Source organism: Lycium ferocissimum, chromosome 6 (assembly GCF_029784015.1).
Source record: "Lycium ferocissimum isolate CSIRO_LF1 chromosome 6, AGI_CSIRO_Lferr_CH_V1, whole genome shotgun sequence".
NCBI lineage: Eukaryota > Viridiplantae > Streptophyta > Magnoliopsida > Solanales > Solanaceae > Lycium > Lycium ferocissimum.
The window spans coordinates 66009150-66030137 of NC_081347.1; the positions used below are offsets into that span (position 1 = coordinate 66009150).

The 20988-nt window shown below is 31.6% G+C and overlaps 1 protein-coding gene across 1 annotated transcript; it reads left to right on the plus strand.

The window, feature by feature from the left end:
• The first annotated feature begins 13560 nt into the window (after positions 1-13560).
• On the plus strand, positions 13561-18899 carry LOC132061550 (UPF0481 protein At3g47200-like). Its single transcript, XM_059454341.1, has 3 exons — positions 13561-14238; positions 14368-14942; positions 18779-18899. The coding sequence occupies exons 1-3, from the start codon at positions 13561-13563 to the stop codon at positions 18897-18899; spliced, it is 1374 nt and encodes a 457-aa protein (XP_059310324.1).
• The last annotated feature ends 2089 nt before the right edge of the window (positions 18900-20988 follow it).

The following is a 20988-nucleotide window of genomic DNA, read 5'->3' on the forward strand; positions in this document are numbered from 1 at the left end:
ATTTTAAATTTTTTACTTGCACCCAAATGCCACATGTCCTCTTTTAATTAGTCATTGTGCCACTTCATCGCAAGTGTGTTACACACATTTTGTAATTTTAGTTGATTGTCAAAAAAATGTCTAATTGGAACAAATTCAATGTAGTCTGAGTGCTCAATAGGTACAAGACTTAGTTGGGGTGTTCGAGTGAAAGAACTGGACGACCACAGGTGTCTATCGATGGGTTTGGCCTTGTTATTATATATAGAAGTCTCACATGATCCCTTCAATGCACCTCTCCGCACAAATTACTCTCGGGTTAGTATAAACAAGCCGCACTATCAGGAGCGGCTTAATGAAGTTGGTGGCCTAAAATCAAATCTTGATAAGAGGTTTTAAATATTTTCTAAAAACTTTATATATATTTTTATTTAAGGTCTATTTTCTTAACTTTTTCAGATGCAAAGTTTTGATAACTTTTTTATAACCAATTATATGTATATAGCTATCCATTTATAGCATATTTGACCAAACTTCTAGGAAGTGAAAAGTGTTTATTTTAGAAAGCTGAGATGTTTGACCAATCTTTTAGGAAGGAAAATAAGTGTTTTTCACTAGAAGCAGAAGTTGTATTTCTGCAACTGAAAAAATAGTTTTCCTCATAAGCCCTTCTGGAATCTTGGTCAAGCACAAATTGTTGCTCTAATATTGACAAAAATTCTTTTTCAAATATAATTAGCCAAACACAAACTATGATTCTTCATAAGTACTTTTTCAAAAAGTACTTCTAACAAAATGCACTTTTCAAAATAAATAGATTTTAGAAACTTGACCAAATAAGTTATTAATCTCCTTTTAAGATATTGTTGATCTTAGATAAATTTTATCAACTATAATTATGAAAACTTCTTTCCGAATATGCAACTGTGTCAGAATTGTTAACATTATTCTGTAAGTAATATATGTATTTGAAAAATAATCAAGTGTTTTATATGATTGAGTATATCCATTACAATATTATATTCTACTAATTGTATCATTTCCCTTAACTTTTAATTTGAAAATTAGTCTAAACTATCAATATCTGAGTAACATTATGTTTTAAGGAATTTTCGTGGTTAGTGCAATATGTTTTTTTCTTTTTTCTTTTCATATTCTCATCACCTAGTGATCCTAATCTTCACCACTAAATAGAAAATCAAAAATATATTTCATATGCTTCGTATTGTTCAAATTTATTTTGAATTTTTTATTAATATTATACTTTTACTTTAAAATACTCAATTTTTTAAAAATAAATTAATTTTTAAACCTTCTATTAATGAAAAATGGGCTCCAAAAATTTCAGGGTCTAAATCCCTTGCTTCACCCAAGAGATGGCACTGCGCCTTATGTGGTGGAGGGGAAGAAAATACTAGCAGTAAATGTAACGACATAGCTGGAGTGTTTTGACCATTTTACCCTTGTTGAATCAATTATGAGACTGGGTGTAAGTCTAATGAAAACTTAAAGAGTTAGAATTCTAAAAACTGAGGCATTTGATTATATGTTGGGCATTGTTTGGAAACTGATTTTATTTCCGTTGGGGGTAACTTAGTAAATTAGTCCTCTGTTGGGAATTCCGAGGCCACGAGTGAGTCCGTAGCGCATTTTTACTTATGTGTGCATGTTTGGTTTGTGTCTATAGGGCCTCGGATTGATGTTGGGATTTTGGATGAAAAACCAGAGGCTACTGGTCGGATGCGACCGTCGCAGAGGGCGGGAGGCCACTGCAGCGAGTCCGCCACAGTGGGGCGACGGTCGCCGCCACGGGGTTGGGGAGTTAATAAGGTCCGCCGAAGCGGTGGGTCAGACCGTTGCAACGAACAAGCAACGAACATAGTGATGGCGGTTGATATGGGAGACAAATTTGGAAACCCATTTTTATATATTGAATTTCGAGTCATTCACCACATAACACCAAAATGGACAAGTTCCAAGAAAGTGAGAGCAATTTTCTAAGGTTAAGGTGAAGTATCTCCAAAAATTATTTTGAAGGTAAGTCTTAACCCTTTTCATTGTTCATTCCCTTATCATCTTTAAGTTCTTATGCTAGTTAAGGTTCTTTTTAAAATGGATGAAAATGAAAAACTAGAACCCTATATATGTTAAACACTAGAATAATTGATGGGTTGTTGATTTTATTGTTGTTTAATCATCTAGGAGGGTGGGTAATCACCTTCTAGGATAGGAAATTGGTTAATTGTGTTGGGAATTGTGCATTGAGACTTAGGGTTTTAATAAAAAAAGGAAACTTTGGACTAAAATCTATTTTGGAAGGATTAAATTGATTAGAAACCCATAAATTGGAAGATTATGATTGTTGGGATTGAGATTATGATAAATTTACCATTTAATGATGGTTTCACCATTCGAAAAGGGTAGAAGTAATTGAGTCCTCTTCAATTATTGTTGTCCCTATATTTATTAGAAAGTCTATTAGCTTACTTAGAATTATATTACTAGACTTTGACATGCTCTAAGTTGAGTGCTTGAGGAAAAATGAGACTTCTTAGAGAAAGTATGTGTGGAAGTAGTTCGTGGCTGTGGATTTTATATGGTTATTAAGAAGGTAGAATTGAATTAGAGACTTTCGTTACGGCTTACTTTAGTTAGACTTTGATTAGCGTAGACAAAATATATATATTGTATAGGAAATAATTGATGGGAGTTCTTCCTTTTCACCATTATTGGTCTTCGGAATACATGGTGTTTGGTTGGATATTATCTAGGTTGGTATGATTTTTGATTATGTGGGCTTATCGCCATTACTTTATGATTGAAACCGAGGTGTATTTGTTTGAATGATATGAGAAGGAAAGAGTCAATATATACTCTTTTTGTTGATTGAGATGGTTATATACTTGACTTATGATTGCGATCGCTATTGTCGGGTGATTTATCCGAGTCTTGTTATGACTTCGTGGCATGGTGGCTTATATTCATCGACCTTGATAGTATTAAACGATCATGTTCCATATTGACTCGTTGAATTGACATAAATACGTAAATGAGATTCATATTGTGATCAGATAATGAGATTAGGCTTGAATTGGATGTGTACTTATGATAAGGCACGAATGAGATCTTGATTATGATTTGCTGATGGTAACGAAGTTATGCAAGTTTTGATATAACTTATGGTGTTTGTGATCTTCATCACATATTCATTTACATTCATTTCACTGATTCCTCATTCCTGCATTCATACATTCATACATGATGGAAATGATCCGGAAATGATTGATGAAAGACTTATGGCAACTATGAAAGAAAATGGAACACTTTGGTAGTGCAAGACTTAGTTGTGAGGGGTACTTGCTAGATGTGGAAGTAAAGGGTGTCACAGACTCTTATGTTGATCGAGAGGATTTGTATGATTCATTCTAGGTTGAGCTGATTATTCTATGCCCTGATATGGTTATGGCATTATGACTTGCACTTTCATTGGTATTTGATTTCATTGATTAATCATGCTTACTTTGAGTTGATGTTTCATCTTGTAGTTCTAGACTTGAACCATATTTTGAATACTTATTTTGCATACAACATATGTATAAAGGCACATCTGACAGGGGGTGAGGATGTGAGGTATCCTGATATATATATATATAAGGTACATTTGATGGGGGGTGAGGATGTGGCCTGTTTGTGAACTCGTGATCCGAGGTCTGTTCCGGAGAGAGAGGTATATGGACTTCGCGGGTCCCTCATGGGTCATGACTATTGGGCAAATAATACCATTAGCATGGGTGTATAGGTTTGAGGTATTTGGTCAGTGCATTGCACGTCATCACATTTTATTTTGCATCATCATATAACTCTTATTTCGATTTCATCACATATTCATTTACATTCATTTATGTTTGGTATAGTCCGTTAGTATCATTGTGGTGGCATGGATCGGATTATGACCGAGTCGGATTGCGTGAGTAGTGACTCTACCCGTGTTCGGGACTTGGATTCACGATTATTATCGATTGAGATTATGGAGACTCGAAGATTAATCATACTTACTTGTGGTTTTAGAAGCTTCCTCATAGAATAGGTTGTGATTCGTATATAGGTACATTTATGGGATATTTTGTGACCTTGGATTGAGTATTATGTGCCTATCTTCTTATCTTGTTGATTTTATGCTTGTATACGTGAACTAATTTTAGTTGGCCTATGATGCTTACTCAATACGTGTTGTTTGTACTGATGCTACTCTTGTTGTACACTTCTTTGAGTATAGAGCTTGTTACTAGTTCCAGTTCCTGTCGTCGAGGGTGATCCGAGTCTACGTGACAAAGATTCCAAGGTGAGCTTTTGGACTAGATCCGCAATTGTATATTGATGGGAGACTCTTCCTTGTAATTACCTTTGTTTGGTTTTCTTTGCATTCCCGAGACGATATTGATATTTGAGATTTGTATTTACTTTCTATCAGACTTGTATCTATATAATAGTGGTTCTTGTACTAGTTCAGACCAGATTTTGGGGTTATTAATACTTCTGCACTTATCATTTATATAATTTGAATCTGTTAGCTGAATCATTGTGTTATTTTCGCATAATTCTTATAAATGACTAAAATGATTTGAAAATGGTTCGTCTGCCTGGGGGCACAGTGTAGGTGCCATCACGATTCACAAATTGGATCGTGACAGTAAACGAACAAGTGGAGGGAGGGGTAAAATGAGTTGGAGGTGGCATGTCACGTGGCTCTCGTCTCATCAAAATGTCAGTATTACGTGGAATTGGGGGTCCACTTTAGACATCCTAATAGAGGAGGGATATATTTGAACCTAGGGGTGTCAATGGCTTTATAAAAATCTACATAACCAATCGAATTGAACTGAACCTAATCGATTTTAAGGTTTCTTTTAATAAAACTATAGGTTTCTATATAAATTTATAATTTTACCGAAAATTAGGTACATTTTAATTTTATAAAAATAAATATCAAAATATCAAAATCGTAACAAGTAAAATGTGCGTTATGATGGAAACAACTTCAAGCCAACATGTAATTATATACTTTGGTATGATATTCAATATTTCGATATTTTTTATAAATACCGAATAATACATCGAATACCAAACTTTTTAAAAATGCATACCAAATACTAAAACTACGGTATATAAAATTTCGCCAGAATAGGGTAGAGGAGCTCCTTGGATATTAAATGGATATAAATCACCTCATTAAGAGATAATTAAAAAGATTAATGTCAAATTGTTAAAATCTAGGAAGGTATTTTTTTTTTTTTAGAACAAACTAAAAAGAATAATGTATCACACAAATTGAAACGAAGAAATATTATATATATCCGTTTTAATAAATTCTAAATAAGCCAACTTATTTAGCATTATTCAAGCAGTACAAACAAAAGCTGTCAGAGGGAAATAAATTGCAAGTGGAAAAGAAAGAAGCAAAACTGACATGGTAACTCAGATATTTTATAGGTTGTTAGCTGTCATTCACTGCTATTAAATTGTTGGTAGTTAAAAGATAAGAATATAGAAATATTCCAAATACATTACTTTCTTATGGGAGGTTGAAAGATATAATAAGAATTATATATACTAGCATGTCTTATCAAGTTTATATTTTCTAAAAGTGTTTATTTTTTTAAAAATGTTTATTTTTAAAAAAATTTCATTAATTTTTTAAGAAAATAAATTTTATTTATTTAAGTCATTTTTTCAAAAGCAATTTTTTATTTAGAATCATTTTTTAAAAAGATCACTTTTCATCAAATGTCAATATTACGTGGAATTGGGGATCCACTTTAGACATCCAAATAGAGGAGGGATATAGTTGAACCTAGGGGTGTCAATGGCTTTTAAAAATCGACATAATCAATTTTTTTTTTTAAGGTTTTTTTAAAAATATATTTTCTATATAAATTTATAATTTTAATAAAATTTATGTACATTTTAATTTTATAAAAATAAATATCAAAATCGTAACAAGTAAAATGTGCGTTATGATGGAAACAACTCCAACCTCAGGTAATTATTTATATGTAATTATATGCTTTGGTATGGTATTTAATATTTGATATTTTTTATAAATCCGCATTCGTATCGAATACCAAACTTTTTAAAAATGCATACCAAATACCAAAATTCGGTATATAAAATTTCGCGCTTAGGGTAGAGGATTTCCTTGGATATTAAATGGATATAAATCATCATAATGAGATAATTAAAAAGATTAGAAATTGTTAAAAAGATTAATGTCAAATTGTTAAAATTAGGAAGGTACTTTTTTTTTTTTTTTTTTTTGTCTTAAAAGTTCATTAACTATGAAGAAATATTATATATATCCGTTTTAATAAATTCTAAATAAGCCAACTTATTTAGCATTATTCATAGCAGTACAAATGAAAGCTGTCAAATAAATTGATTTGAATTAAATAATTTCATCATTAAATGTTAAAAGATAAGAATATAGAAATATTAAAGGAGGTTGAAAGATATAATTGTAGGTAATTTATATAACTAATTTTGGGATTAATTTACTCATTTATGGATTATTTTATATGGTATTAAATTGATTGTTGTTGTTGTACACTGAGATGTACTAATCACAAATTATATTAAATTTATTTTATAAATATACTCTATCAAATATAAGATAAAATATTCTTTGGAATATCCCAACCTCACATAACTAGTATAATAAGAATATAGAAAGACTCTAAAAACATACTACTAGCATGTCTTATCAAATTTATATTTCTCCAAAAATGTTTACTTTTTTAAATAAATGTTTTTTTTTTAAAAGTGAAATATTTGATCAAATTTTTGAAAAAAAAAAAAATGTTTTTAGAGTAACAGAAGTTGTTTTTTAAAAGCTAAAATAAATATTTTTTTCCCAAAAGTAATTTTGAGACAAATACATTTAGAATCATTTTTTAAAAGTTTGATCAAACATTAATTGCTGCTCATCAAAATGTCACGTGGAATTGGGGGTCCACTTTAGACATCCTAATAGAGGAGGGATATATTTGAACCTAGGGGTGTCAATGGCTTTATAAAAATCGACATAACCAACCGAATTGAACTGAACCTAATCGATTTTAAGGTTTCTTTTAATAAAACTATAGGTTTCTATATAAATTTATAATTTTACCGAAAATTAGGTACATTTTAATTTTATAAAAATAAATATCAAAATCGTAACAAGTAAAATGTGCGTTATGATGGAAACAACTTCAAGCCAACAGGTAATTATTGTATATGTAATTATATACTTTGGTATGGTATTCAATATTTCGATATTTTTTATAAATATCGAATACTGTATCGAATACCAAACTTTTTAAAAATGCATACCAAATACCAAAATTACGGTATATAAAATTTCGCCAGAATAGGGTAGAGGAGCTCCTTGGATATTAAATGGATATAAATCACCTCATTAAGAGATAATTAAAAAGATTAATGTCAAATTGTTAAAAAGATTAATGTCAAATTGTTAAAATCTAGGAAGGTATTTTTTTTTTAGAATAAACTAAAAAGAATAATGTATCACACAAATTGAAATGAAGAAATATTATATATATCCGTTTTAATAAATTCTAAATAAGCCAACTTATTTAGCATTATTCAAGCAGTACAAATAAAAGCTGTCGGAGGGAAATAAATTGCAAGTGGAAAAGAAAGAAGCAAAGCTGACATGGTAACTCAGATATTTTATAGGTTGTTAGCTGTCATTCACTGCTATTAAATTGTTGGTAGTTAAAAGATAAGAACATAGAAATATTCCAAATACATTACTTTCTTATGGGAGGTTGAAAGATATTATGGGTTAAAATTAGGAATTATAATTTTTGAAAGATTATATAATAAGTATAAAATAAATATAGAAAGACTCTAAAAACATAAATTTTTAGGATAAATTTATATCAAACATAAGTATAAAAAATTAGTCTTATCAAACATACCATCACCAAACGATCCCTAATAAGAATATAGAAAGTTTATAGCATGTCTTATCAAGTTTATATTTCTCCAAAAGTGTTTACTTTTTAAATAAATGTTTATTTTTAAAAAGTGAAGTATTTGATCAAATTTTTGAAAGAAAATAAATGCTTTTAGAGTAACAAAAGTAGTTTTTCAAAAGCTAAAATAAATAGTTTTTTCCCAAAAGCAATTTTGAGACAAATACATTTAGAATCATTTTTTAAAAGTTTGATTAAACACTAATTGCTGCTCATCAAAATGTCAGTATTACGTGGAATTGGGGGTCGACTTTAGACATCCTAATAGAGGAGGGATATATTTGAACCTAGGGGTGTCAATGGCTTTATAAAAATCTACATAACCAACCGAATTGAACTGAACCTAATCGGTTTTTAGGTTTCTTTTAATAAAAGTATAGGTTTCTATATAAATTTACAATTTTACCGAAAATTAGGTACATTTTAATTTTATAAAAATAAATATCAAAAATCAAAATAACAAGTAAAATGTGCGTTATGATGGAAACAACTTCAAGCCAATGAATGTAGGTAATTATTGTATATGTAATTATATACTTTGGTATGGTATTCAATATTTCGATATTTTTTATAAATATCGAATACTGTATCGAATACCAAACTTTTTAAAAATGCATACCAAATACCAAAACTACGGTATATAAAATTTTTTACTTAATAGGGTAGAGGAGCTCCTTGGATATTAAATGGATATAAATCACCTCATTAAGAGATAATTAAAAAGATTAATTTCAAATTGTTAAAAAGATTAATGTCAAATTGTTAAAATCTAGGAAGGTATTTTTTTTTTTTAGAACAAATTAAAAAAAATAATGTATCACACAAATTGAAACGAAGAAATATTATATATATCTGTTTTAATAAATTCTAAATAAGCCAACTTATTTAGCATTATTCAAGCAGTACAAACAAAAGCTGTCAGAGGGAAATAAATTGCAAGTGGAAAAGAAAGAAGCAAAACTGACATGGTAACTCAGATATTTTATAGGTTGTTTGCTGTCATTCACTGCTATTAAATTGTTGGTAGTTAAAAGATAAGAACATAGAAATATTCCAAATACATTACTTTCTTATGGGAGGTTGAAAGATATAATAAGAATATAGAAAGACTCTAAAAACATACTACTAGCATGTCTTATCAAGTTTATATTTCTCCAAAAGTATTTATTTTTTTAAATAAATATTTATTTTTAAAAAGTAAAGTATTTGATCAAATTTTTAAAAGAAAATAAATGCTTTTAGAGTAACCGAAGTAATTTTTCAAAAGCTAAAATAAATAATTTTTTCCCAAAAGCAATTTTGAGACAAATACATTTAGAATTATTTTTTAAAAGTTTGATCAAAAACTAATTGCTGCTCAAAAGTATTTTTTGAATTAATTGACCAAACATAAACTGTTTTTCGTAAGAAGTACTTTTAAGAAAAAATACTTTTCAAAATAGGCTGATTTTAAAAGTGATCAAACATGCTATATAACTTTCTTCTTGCAAAATATTGTAGTATAAAATTATGGAACAACTTTACAATAATTGAGACATAAGTATGACATGGTGTGTGAGGGAGTATTTTGTTATAATTATAATGTGGCCCCACCACTTCCTTCTCTTTCTTTTTTCTTCCACGTTTTTTTCTTCCTCTTCAGTCATTTCTCTCTCCTCTTTCCTCTCTTTTCTCATTTTTTTCATTAATTTTAAAATCAATTCTATTATACGTAGATTAAATTTTTTTAATGATATTCTTCCGTTTTCTTATTCAGCTTTTCAATTTTTTCTTAAAAAATCAGTTATACTCCGTACAAAATTAAAAGAAAATAATTGGCACTCAAAAAAAAAAGTTAACGAGAAATGTAAAAATTGATAACCAAAAATGAATGTAAGAAGGATAACGAGACTATTTTAAAAGTAAAAACACTATTTACATGAAATTTATCAATATTCTCGTTTTTTTTTTTTTTTTTTCTTTTTTAATTTAAAAGAAAATAATATATTGAATGTAGGACATTTTTAAAAGTAAAAACACCTTAGGAAATTTATTACTCTCTTTTTATTGTCTTAATTTTAGAATATATTCAATTCAAAGTTTCTACATTCTACACCTGAGAAATTCAAAGTCCTAAGTGTCATTAAAGTGGACTCTGAATTTAGGGGTGTGCAAAAATCTGTTTAACCAATAAACTGAACAGAAAAAAATGTTATTGGTTTAGCAATCTATTTGGTTAATGCTTTTTTACTTTTTATCGGACTATCAACTCGATTTCAATTTTTAAGTTCTATTAATGGTTAAACCGATAACCCAATAAGGACATAGGTTCAAACACGTTCTTTGGTTCAGTTTACCGATTAAACCAATTGTCTTCTAACACAATTGGTTTGGCTGCTAATTATTTTCTTTTAAACTTTTACAGAGTTTAGCTGATTTTTTGAGAAAAAATTGAGAAGCTGAATAATAAAACTGAAGAATATCTTTAAAAAAATTGATCTGCGTATAATAAAATTAATTTTAAAATTGATTAAAAAAATAGAAAATGAGAAAAAAGAAGAAAGAGGAGAAAGTTTTTCGATCAATGATTTCTCTCTCTTCTGCCAGTGGTCTTACTTGTAATTAGTACACCTATGTTTTCTAGTAGGACTAATTAGCTACAGTCTACAACTGACAGCCATAGTAAAGAAAGAAGCAAAGTTGTCCTTTTTTCACTTTTCCAAAAGTATGACTTTTCACCCAACAGAAAGATAAAGAAATCATAATTAATTTCTGGACTATTCATTACTTTCTCAATTGTTGAATATCTGAAGCAAGAGAGGAAGGGTGAAAATAAAAAAGCTTAAAATGATAATTTTTTTCACAGCTTATTAATTATAGTGCTAAAAGGAACTACCATATCATGAATATGTTTACTTTACATTCTTGAATTTTTAAAAAAAAAAATCATTCAAGAAAAGATTATTTGCTGAAGTTTGAGTTTAACAGAATTGGATTCCTTATTTGAATGATACTTTACATTCTGTGAATCTTCACACTTTCTTATCATCTTCTTTGTTTAATTTTTTATTTTTTTGTTTAGGTTGTAACAAACTATGTAAATTATTTTCTTGCAATATATCTCTTTAAAGTTGAGAACTTAACTGTTGAATTTTAAGAATTTATTCATCCACTGTATATTGTAGCTTAGGTTTAGTGATGGAGTTCCATTAGAATATTTTTAGCAAACCAATTGATGAAATATTAAGACATCAAAATCTTTAATACATTTCAGTATATATTGCGGGTTAGTACAGTTATGTAAGTTGTATGTACGACATGTTCAATTATAAACATATTCACAGGTAAACATATAAATTAGTTATCTACTTCAATTAAAAGTTCATGACTAGACAGGAAATAACCAATTCGACCAATAGTTGTGAGAAGTATAATTTTCAACATCGAATTTAAGCTACATAAACTACGGTATTCATAAAAAATTGTTAATTCTAACAGTTGATGTTTTTATTCTGACAAGAAATAACTGGTTAACATAATGAGGTTCAGCCATTGATTCCTTCTAAAACTACTTGTAACAATCCGATATTTTTCAAGTGAATTTTTAAGTTATTTCTTTAATTATGGTTTGCTCAAGTTTGATGGGTTACATACCGAAACAGACAAGTATGGAATATACTCATCTAATAGGCATATTGTATATATGGCTTTACAATATTCATCACAAACAGAAAATCAAAAAACTTTTCAGAAAATAACGGTAATATTTGGAGGCTATTATTGTTCTGGGGATTCTCGGATCAAGACTTAAAATGGCAAATCAAAAAATCATGAAAAGCGAGAAACATACACAACCCCACCTGGCAGTATCGATACGTAAATAACATAAAAAATAAACATTCAACATATAATAAAAGGAAAAGGGTTAAAAATGCCCCTCTATTTTGAAAAGAAGGTTAAAAATATCCTTCATTATAAATTTAGATAAAAAAATATCCTCCCGTCATTAAAGTTTTCAAATATACTTTTGTCTTAATGGAAATTTCCAACATAAATCGATTTCATTTTTAAACCCATTTCATTTCAACCCGACTCAACTAAATAAAAAACGTATGTGGGTTACCCGCTCCTGTGCCTAATGGCTCCAGATGTAGGACTCGGGAACAAGTTGGTTGCATATGAATTTTCTATGTAATTGAGTCGGATTTAAATTGAGCGGGTTTAAAAATAAATAGGGTTATGTTGGGGATTTTGAAAACGTAAGACATGTATATTTTTGAAAACTTTAATGACAAAAAGAGTATTTTTGACCCAAAATTATAACGGAGAATATTTTTAATTTTTTTTTTTCAAAATAAAGGGGCATTTTTCTTTTATTCCCTTTATTATATGCTGGATGTTTATTTTTTATGTCATTTAATAGTGAGGAAGAGTAGAATAGTAGAATCTGCGTTTGTTAGTGTGTCAAGTTGAGAATAAAGGCACTGTTAAAGCGAAAAAATACCAGACTTGCTATCAAATTAAGTAATACTTATAAAAAAATGAAGCTTTTGCAGAAACAAAATAAAGTGCAAGATTATAGATTCTTAATGTTCGTTCTCTGTATATATATGCTAAGCTTAGTGGTATAGAAACTCAAGATATAAAAGTAGATATTTTAATTAAAGAAATATAATTTGTGTTAGTACAAGTATACAACAACAACAACTATATACATTGTAGTGGACCCCACAAGTGGGTAGTTATATAAATAAAATTTTCATTCCAACATTTAATATTTTAACTTCCATTTTGATGAAATTATTTAATTCAAATCAAATTTGGAACCGATTGCTTTTGACATTATAACTTATGTATCCTAATTTTCTAAAGTTATTTAGTTCTAAATAAATAATCTATACATAGTTAATGAACTTTTAAGACAAATACATAATTTAACTTGTGCGAAAATTATTTTTGGATTTTTTATGAAAAACATTAATTCTCTCTATTTTATCGGGGATTAGGGGTTCGAACATGGATATGGAAAAAATCTTTGGAGGAAGCGCTCCCGAATAGGCGCGATAATGCTTCAAAATAATTACTATTATACGGATTAATTGGGAAAAAAATGCGGATATCGAGCACCAATCGAAAAGACAAAATCAAGAACGTGAAAAATGAGGTAGGAGGTTCGATAGCTTTTGAAAAAGACTTTAAAAACAAAAACAAAAAAATTGACTTAAATAAATAAGATTAGGACCTAAAAGTAATTAATTAAAAAGTTTTTAAAAAATTTGAAAATTATTGTGAGGAATACATAATAGAAAAATAATATCTCTATGTTGATAAATTTTTGAAAAGTAAATGCTTTAAAAATAAAAAATAAAAAAATTGACTTAAATAAATAAGATTAGAATATAAAAGTAATTAATTAAAAAAAAATTTTAAAAAATTAAAAAATTATTGTGAGGATTACAAAAGTCCTCACATTTGCTCTTATATAATATAGTAATATATATATATATATGCATGGATGGTCCAACTGATCTTATCGCTTCTTTCAACACACACACATATGTATCAAATGTCTCAGGCTGATGCCATCAACAGTAGAGCAGCCGAATTTCCTGACTGGCTCCAATTATTTATTGATATACTTGACCCGCCACATGAAGAGCCGGGCAAATTACAAAGAATTTCCTCTATACTGCACGAGAATAATGAGGAATATTATAAAAAGTACTACACGCCCATTTTTGTTCCCATTGGTCCAATCCACTGCCAAAACCTTGATGGTCAATCCATGAAGAAGCGGATAGCAGTGAAGCAATTACAAGGAAGATTACAAGACGAGGTATCCATTGGAGAAGTATATGCAAGTGTGGAAGAAAAGTTGCTCAGTGCTCGGAATCGTTACTCTTGCGATATTATCGAATCCTTTCAAGACGACCGCAAGTGGTGTAATATGATGTTCCTCGACGGCTGCTTTGTTGTTGACTTCATTTGCCGTTACTGTTCGAGGCCGTTGTATAGAACGAAAGATTATGAAGATTTGGTGCTTCGTGACCTTTTATTGTATGAAAATCAATTGCCTTTCGAGGTTCTAGACGCGTTAGCAGACGCATTTAGATGCAAAGAGACTTTTCATAAATATTTAACCTTGATGTTACTCGAAAGGCCGTTCATGTTAACGAAATCTTCTGTTCCAGCTTCTACGTTTCTTGATAATATCGAGAGTTGTTTATGCATTAAATTTAGGCGGGTGAGATGGTCGCTGGAAGAAATCCACAAAGAAGCCGACCAATTCACATCGCAGCGGGGGATGGCCCGAGCTCCTGCACATCTTCTTCAACATTATTTAGACCTATTGATCTTTTTTTTGTTTAAAAAGTACGAAGACGCCAACAGCACCCTCTTCGCCGAGTCTCTCCTCGACGCCTTCGAAGACTCAGAAGAACATATAAGAAATAGCTGCGTCATCCTTTTTGGAACTGAAGGAGCTCCTCCTCCAGCTTCCACAGTCACAGACTTGCAGAAAGTAGGTATTAAATGCAGTAGCTCTACTTCCCTATCAGACATCTCTTTTTATTCATACATGTTATCAGGGAAGTTGTTCCTTCCACAACTAACTTTCGACCATTGGAGAATGACCCTGATTTTAAACCTAGCTGCTTACGAATTTTCGTGCGGCCCAAATAGATCCTGCGGGATCTCATCGTACTTGAGTTCAATGGGTACGTTCATTCATGGAGAGGAAGATGTTAAGGAGCTGCGAGCCAGGGGCCTAGTCCAGCTCAACCACAAAGATTACGATGATCACGCAGTGGTTGACTTCTTCAGATATATAACAATGCATCATGAGCCCAATCCTAAAGTTATGAAGCGTGTCAAAGGACAGATTTCTACTTACTGCAAAAGCAAAAGGCTCCTCCCTCTAAGAGTTGCCTCTGCTGAATTTAAGCAAAGGTACTTTAGTGGTCCGTGGAATTTCCTCGTGTTCCTTGCTATTATTTTCACGGTCAGTATGAGTATAATTCAGGGGTGACATGCATTCAGACTTTTAAAAAAGAGTGATGATTGTGTAGTATCCCTGTCAACATGTCATGCTGCTTTTTATTGAGGTCTTGCATCTTCATAAGTTGTTGTATTCCCATTGTGGTTGTATTTGAATAAACAATAATTAGGCAAGTCTAATTGTTTTTAACTGCATATTTGTATGTAATTGTACTTTTTCATGTATTCGCTGTAAGATTGTGTTATTATTACAATAGTACAATATGGAAATGTTAAATAAGTTTACTTGATGAAAACTCATGGAATTGATCATATTATACTAAAAGGGGAAGACTCTAAGCATAAAATTAAATTACGAGAATGCCCATCATATTTTAATTCACCATATTGCCCTTTAATTAAAAAAACTTTAAATTAGAGGGAACATATCCCAATCTCATATGTCATAAGCAAATATTCTCATTATTTAGTCTAGCTGCTGCATTATTTGAGGTATCTCATTATTTAGTCTAGCTGTTGCATTATTTGAGGTAACACTAGCTGTCAAATTCCATCCAGATTTTATTTGTCTTGGTATTCCTTGATTGACAAGAAAGTATAAGTTATCCTTCTCTCTACCAATCTCCTTCACTTTCCCATTGTAGAGATCCTGAAGCACATAAAAGTCAGAAAAAAAAAAAAGGAAGCTAGACATCTTAATTGTCTTGTGGCTTTAGATACTGATAGTAAATTATATTTAAACTGTGGTACTTATAAAACACTTTGTAGGGTACTTGTTCTTGAAATATTACTAATGCTAGTGTGTGTAACATGTGAAATATCACCATTTGGTAAGAAAACCTTCTTTGGATTATCATTTTTAGTGATAGTACTTTTATTTAATAATTCCACATCTGATGCCATGTAGTTAGTAGCCCCTATATATGTCAATGATCCACTATGGTGGTTCATTTGTAACCAACGGGGCACTACTGTTACTTGCTATGTTGACTGAGTTGGCTGAGGCTACACCACCGCCACTACTTTAATTTTGCTCAAACAACTTGCATATTTGTCCATACTACTCTTGAGTAAGCTTAGGTGGTATGACTATGTTGGCCACACTTGCATTGTTCATAACACTATTGTTGGACTGTCCTGCACTGTATGTACTGCTTGAAGGTCCTTGTTGTTGATAGTTTGGATTTTGAACACCTTGGGACTAATAATGTGTAACTTGATATTGTCCTTGTGGCACATATGCACTTTGAGATGGGCCATGTGAACCTCAACCTTCTTCTGTAACCACACTATGTGCACTAGGACCAATTCTTCTGTGCTTGAACCTATTATCATAGTTTTGCCTCTCATTGTTGTTTTTGAACTCATGATTTCTATTCTCAATACCTCTATTCTCATTGTACTTAGGATGACCAGGTGAATAACTAACCAACCAACCTGTAACAATCCTTCTTATAATGTACTTTCATTTTACAATTATCACAAAATGCATTTGGATTATAGTTAGAGTTAAATCCCCTTTGCATGTTTCCCTTCTGAAATCCAGTTCTTGAGTACATAGCAACTGAATCATTCACACTAAGTGTAACGATCCATCCGGTCGTTATTTAATACTTCGCAAATCCACACCCAATTTAGGTCTAGGATCGTAAATAATAAGCCCTATGGGGTGTTTTAAGGATTAATAGTGCAAAAAATCAATTTCTGAGAGAATTAGAAATCATGGGCCCAGGGAAGGAAACGGGCCGCTATAACATTTTGTAACCACGAATTTGGGACCGCGCCACGGCGGTCCCATTATATCACGGATACACGATCGCGCGGTGGTCGAACCGCGGGGGGGCGTTGACCACGTTTTTGTTCCCTTAGTTTATTTTGCCCTCTTCTTTAATAAAAGACTCTCCAAGACTGTTATTAGGTTTCCATATGAGGGAAAAACCCTTGACACCTAGAAGAGAGACCTTTTCTATTTTCTCCACACCATTCCCCACGACTATCACCTCTCATGGATTCAGATGAAGATTAGGAAGGCGAGCAATTCATGGGGATTCAATTGGCTGTTGTTCAACGAGATAGGTTATGGTTTATTTGAGTTAGACTTTGATTAGCGAATCGTATATACTTCTAGAGTTGACGGGAGACCGCATGATTAGGTCTTCGGACATGGAGTTTGGAGGGACATATTCTATAACTTAACTAAAATTATGTGTAAATAGTAGTTAGGGTAACAATGAATAATTATTGAATGGGGAGTGCTATCATCATTGAGGGGCACTTCGTTATTTAAATTATGCATCTCTAGGAGTATGTGATTTCCGTCTTTATTCCCGGATGTATTGAAATATTCACATGATTGTCTTTCTTGTTAACAAGAGATTTGTATTGAGAGGACTGAAGTAAATCAGGATTAGTACTACGCCCATCAAGGGCATGATTCATGACTTGTTTTATTTATTGCATCATTGCATTGCATTGCATGTGTTATGAGGAAATACATGGAGCGAGGAAAAGGCGAGTATGAAATTTTGTTGTGTCATACGAGTCTTATGGCTGTTTGAGTTGAATACGAGAAATCTATATGATATGGATCATCGTCGAGGGTTCTTTCGGAGTGGAGGATTTATGGCTCGGGTGGAGTGAGTATCCGGAACAAGTGGTACATGGACACCATGGGTCCCTGGGGTCATGACTGCGACGAGCAATGATATCAGTTAGCATGTATGTACAGCGTGGTTAGGCCATTGCATCGCATTCTGCATTGCACTACATCTCATATTTCTAGGTTATGCATGTGTGTACTGCCAGTTGATTTTATTGCTTATGCATCTTTATGATTCTGTTGAGATTATGTGGATTAGTGGTCATTACAAGGGTAGGTGTAATAGCAGATTTCAAATAGTGAGCCATTCCCTGGGTGCATCACATCGTAGTAAGTAAATTGAGTAGATAAACTTTACGGATAAAAGGGTAGAAATTAGAGGGTAGGATGAACATGGAGACAAGATGGATAGAAGGAAGGGAACGGTTGTGATTAATTAGAACACATGTAATTCTTGGGAATAAAAGAAGTGAATGTCTAGGGTAGAAAGGTAAGAGGGTGATAGTGAAGGAATCTATATTGGAAATCCCGAGGGCCTTGACTTATCTGTTTATCTTATTGACTTTATATTGTGTTGCGTGAACTAAACTTAGTCGACCTATGATGCTTACCAGTACGTGTGGTGTACTGATACTACTCTTGCTACATCCCTTTTGGGGTGTAGATATGTTGCAGGTTTAAGTTGAAGTTTCTTCGTGTGGATTTCCAGGCATCCTCCTACAGCCTCGCTTATCTCACTCCAGGCAGAGGCTGGGTCATTTATTTTGTCTTCCTTGTGTAGTAGGAGCTCTTGTACCTATCTAGACTAGATCCCGGGAATTTAGTATCAGTTTTATTATATTTGAAACAGATTTGGTATGAAGTTTTATTTTAATATTGTGAGTTTTAAGAAATTGTTTATTATAAATGGATGAGTATTTGGGTTGATTGGCAAGGATTCGCCTACTAGTTAGTAATATGGTAGGTGCCCGCACGATCCACCAGTTGGAGTCGTGACACCAAGTGCTACTCCCAACAATCTTGATGCATTAGCAGTTTGAGACACAACTTTTTGACTTTTATCATTCATTATCATTGAGTAAACTTGATTTATAATATGTAATGGAGCCATAATTAGAATGTGACTTCTTGCTTAAGAATAAGTATCATTTAAGCCCATTAAGAACTGATATACTTTCAACCTTTGCAGATACAACACAAAGTCCTTAGACTTCTCACAATTGCAAGTAGGAGACGGCACCATGGATTCAAATTCTGCCCATAACCCTTTCAATTTTGAGAAATACTCTGACACCGAACTCACCCCTTGAGTAATTGAGGCAATTTATTGATGTAAATTGCAAGTTCTAGAACCATCAACCTTATTGAATATTTCTCTTAGATCTACCAAAAGATCATAAGCATCAGTGGCATATAGTATTCCAGCCATCAAACTACTAGAAACTGCATTCATTAGCCAAGATAACACAATTGCATTGACCTTTTCCCACAAATTCCAATGTTCTTCCGGAAAACTTTCTTTCTTACAAGTTCCATCCAAAAAACCTATTTTATTTCTTCCTAATAATGCATCATTGATTTACTCCATGCAACATAATTTTCACTCCCTTTTAATTGAAATGATTTGATAGTTATACCACTTACATCAGTTGAAGCCAAATACAAAGGATGATTGTGATCCATTGCTTGTGAATTTGTTGCAGGTGTTGAAGTATTAGTATTTTGAGTATCTTGTGCACTGTTCGACGTATTGACCGAGTTTTTTATAGTCATATTTTCAAATATTTAACTCGAATACTTCACAACTTTGATTGTAAACAGAGAATTTGAGCTTCGATTGAGAGAATTTCAACCAATTATGGAATTTCAGAATTGAAAACTGTCAAGAATTTGTATGAAACTTTGTGATGAAATGACTTGAACTTTGAATCAAAAACAATACTGATTAATTCAGTAACTCTCTAATACCATGAAGAATATCAAGGATTCATGATTAAGAACCCTATTTACAAGAACAAAATATAGGAGAAGAAGAAGAATAGAAGAATCATTTCATATTCGATTGAGTATAATGAAGAGTGTGTGTGTGTATGTGAATTAGTTAGTTAATCAACTACTAATCATGATTACTTAACTAAGCATAACTAACTTTGATTAACTACTTCTAACAGTTCAACTAACTACAACTAACTAGTAATTACTTAATTACCCTTACCTGATATACTCAACAACTATTCGCAGGTGATATAGTATTGATTGACGAGACGCGTGGTGGGGTTAATGATAGGTTGGAAGTTTGGCGCCAGGCCCGATAGTCTAAAGATTTCAGGTTAAGCAAGACTAAAACAGTGTTGAATTAGTTTGTAATATTATGAGGTCTTAAATGGAACGGACACAACTATTCGTGAAAGGACATGACTATTCTGAAAAGTCATCTCTCAATTTCTATAAATATAATGACACTCTTGGAGTAGCATAAGAAAAATCTACAGTATACTTAGGACTTTGTTGAATCGCAAGGGAATTGCATGTATCCCCCTAAAGAATATATGGGCAATATCTCTTTAAGGACAATTGACTTATCTATATATATTAGACTGGTTTCTTGGTCAATCTTTTTTTTTTTTAAACTCGTCTTAAAAAGACTAACCGAGAAACCAGTCAAGTATATTTCTTGGTGCCCATATTTGACTGGTTTCTCAATTAGTCTTTTTAAGACGAGTTTAAAAGAAAAAGACTAACTGAGAAACCAGTCAAATATAGTGTGAAAATCCTGGATTCGCCTTTGTCTTTCTCCATAAGTTTCTAGAATTTACATTACATTATCGACCCTTTACCCCCGCCGGGAGACAATAATACGCCCTTTTGTGGGCACCATGCCTTGTTAATTGTTATATAGCTGTTTGGAAAGTCAAATATATAGCCAAACAATATGTGAAATTATTTTGAGAAAAAGGAAAAAATTTATGTCCAAACAGCTATATAAAAATTAACAAGACATGGTGCTTATAAAAGGTGCATTATTGTCCCGAAATACGATGCTGGGCTGATAATGTAATGTAAATTCTAGAAATTTATGGAGAAAGATAAAGGCGAATCCAAGATTTTCTCATTATTGAACCTAATGCACTTATATCTTGAAAACATCTATGTCGATGCTCATCAGACCGCACGTGTGGGATTACACTGGGTATGTTGTTGTTGTTGTATCTATGTCTATGCTTTGTGCAAAAAAATGATGGATTGATCATATAGACAAGAGATTAGAATTTTGAAGAAATGAAGACATCTGATATGTTTCTCCCCAACTGTCAATAACAAACAGCATATATATATACATTAATCCTAAGTTTAATTATCAAATTCCTTTCTTAGAAATATTCACATTTTTCATATTTA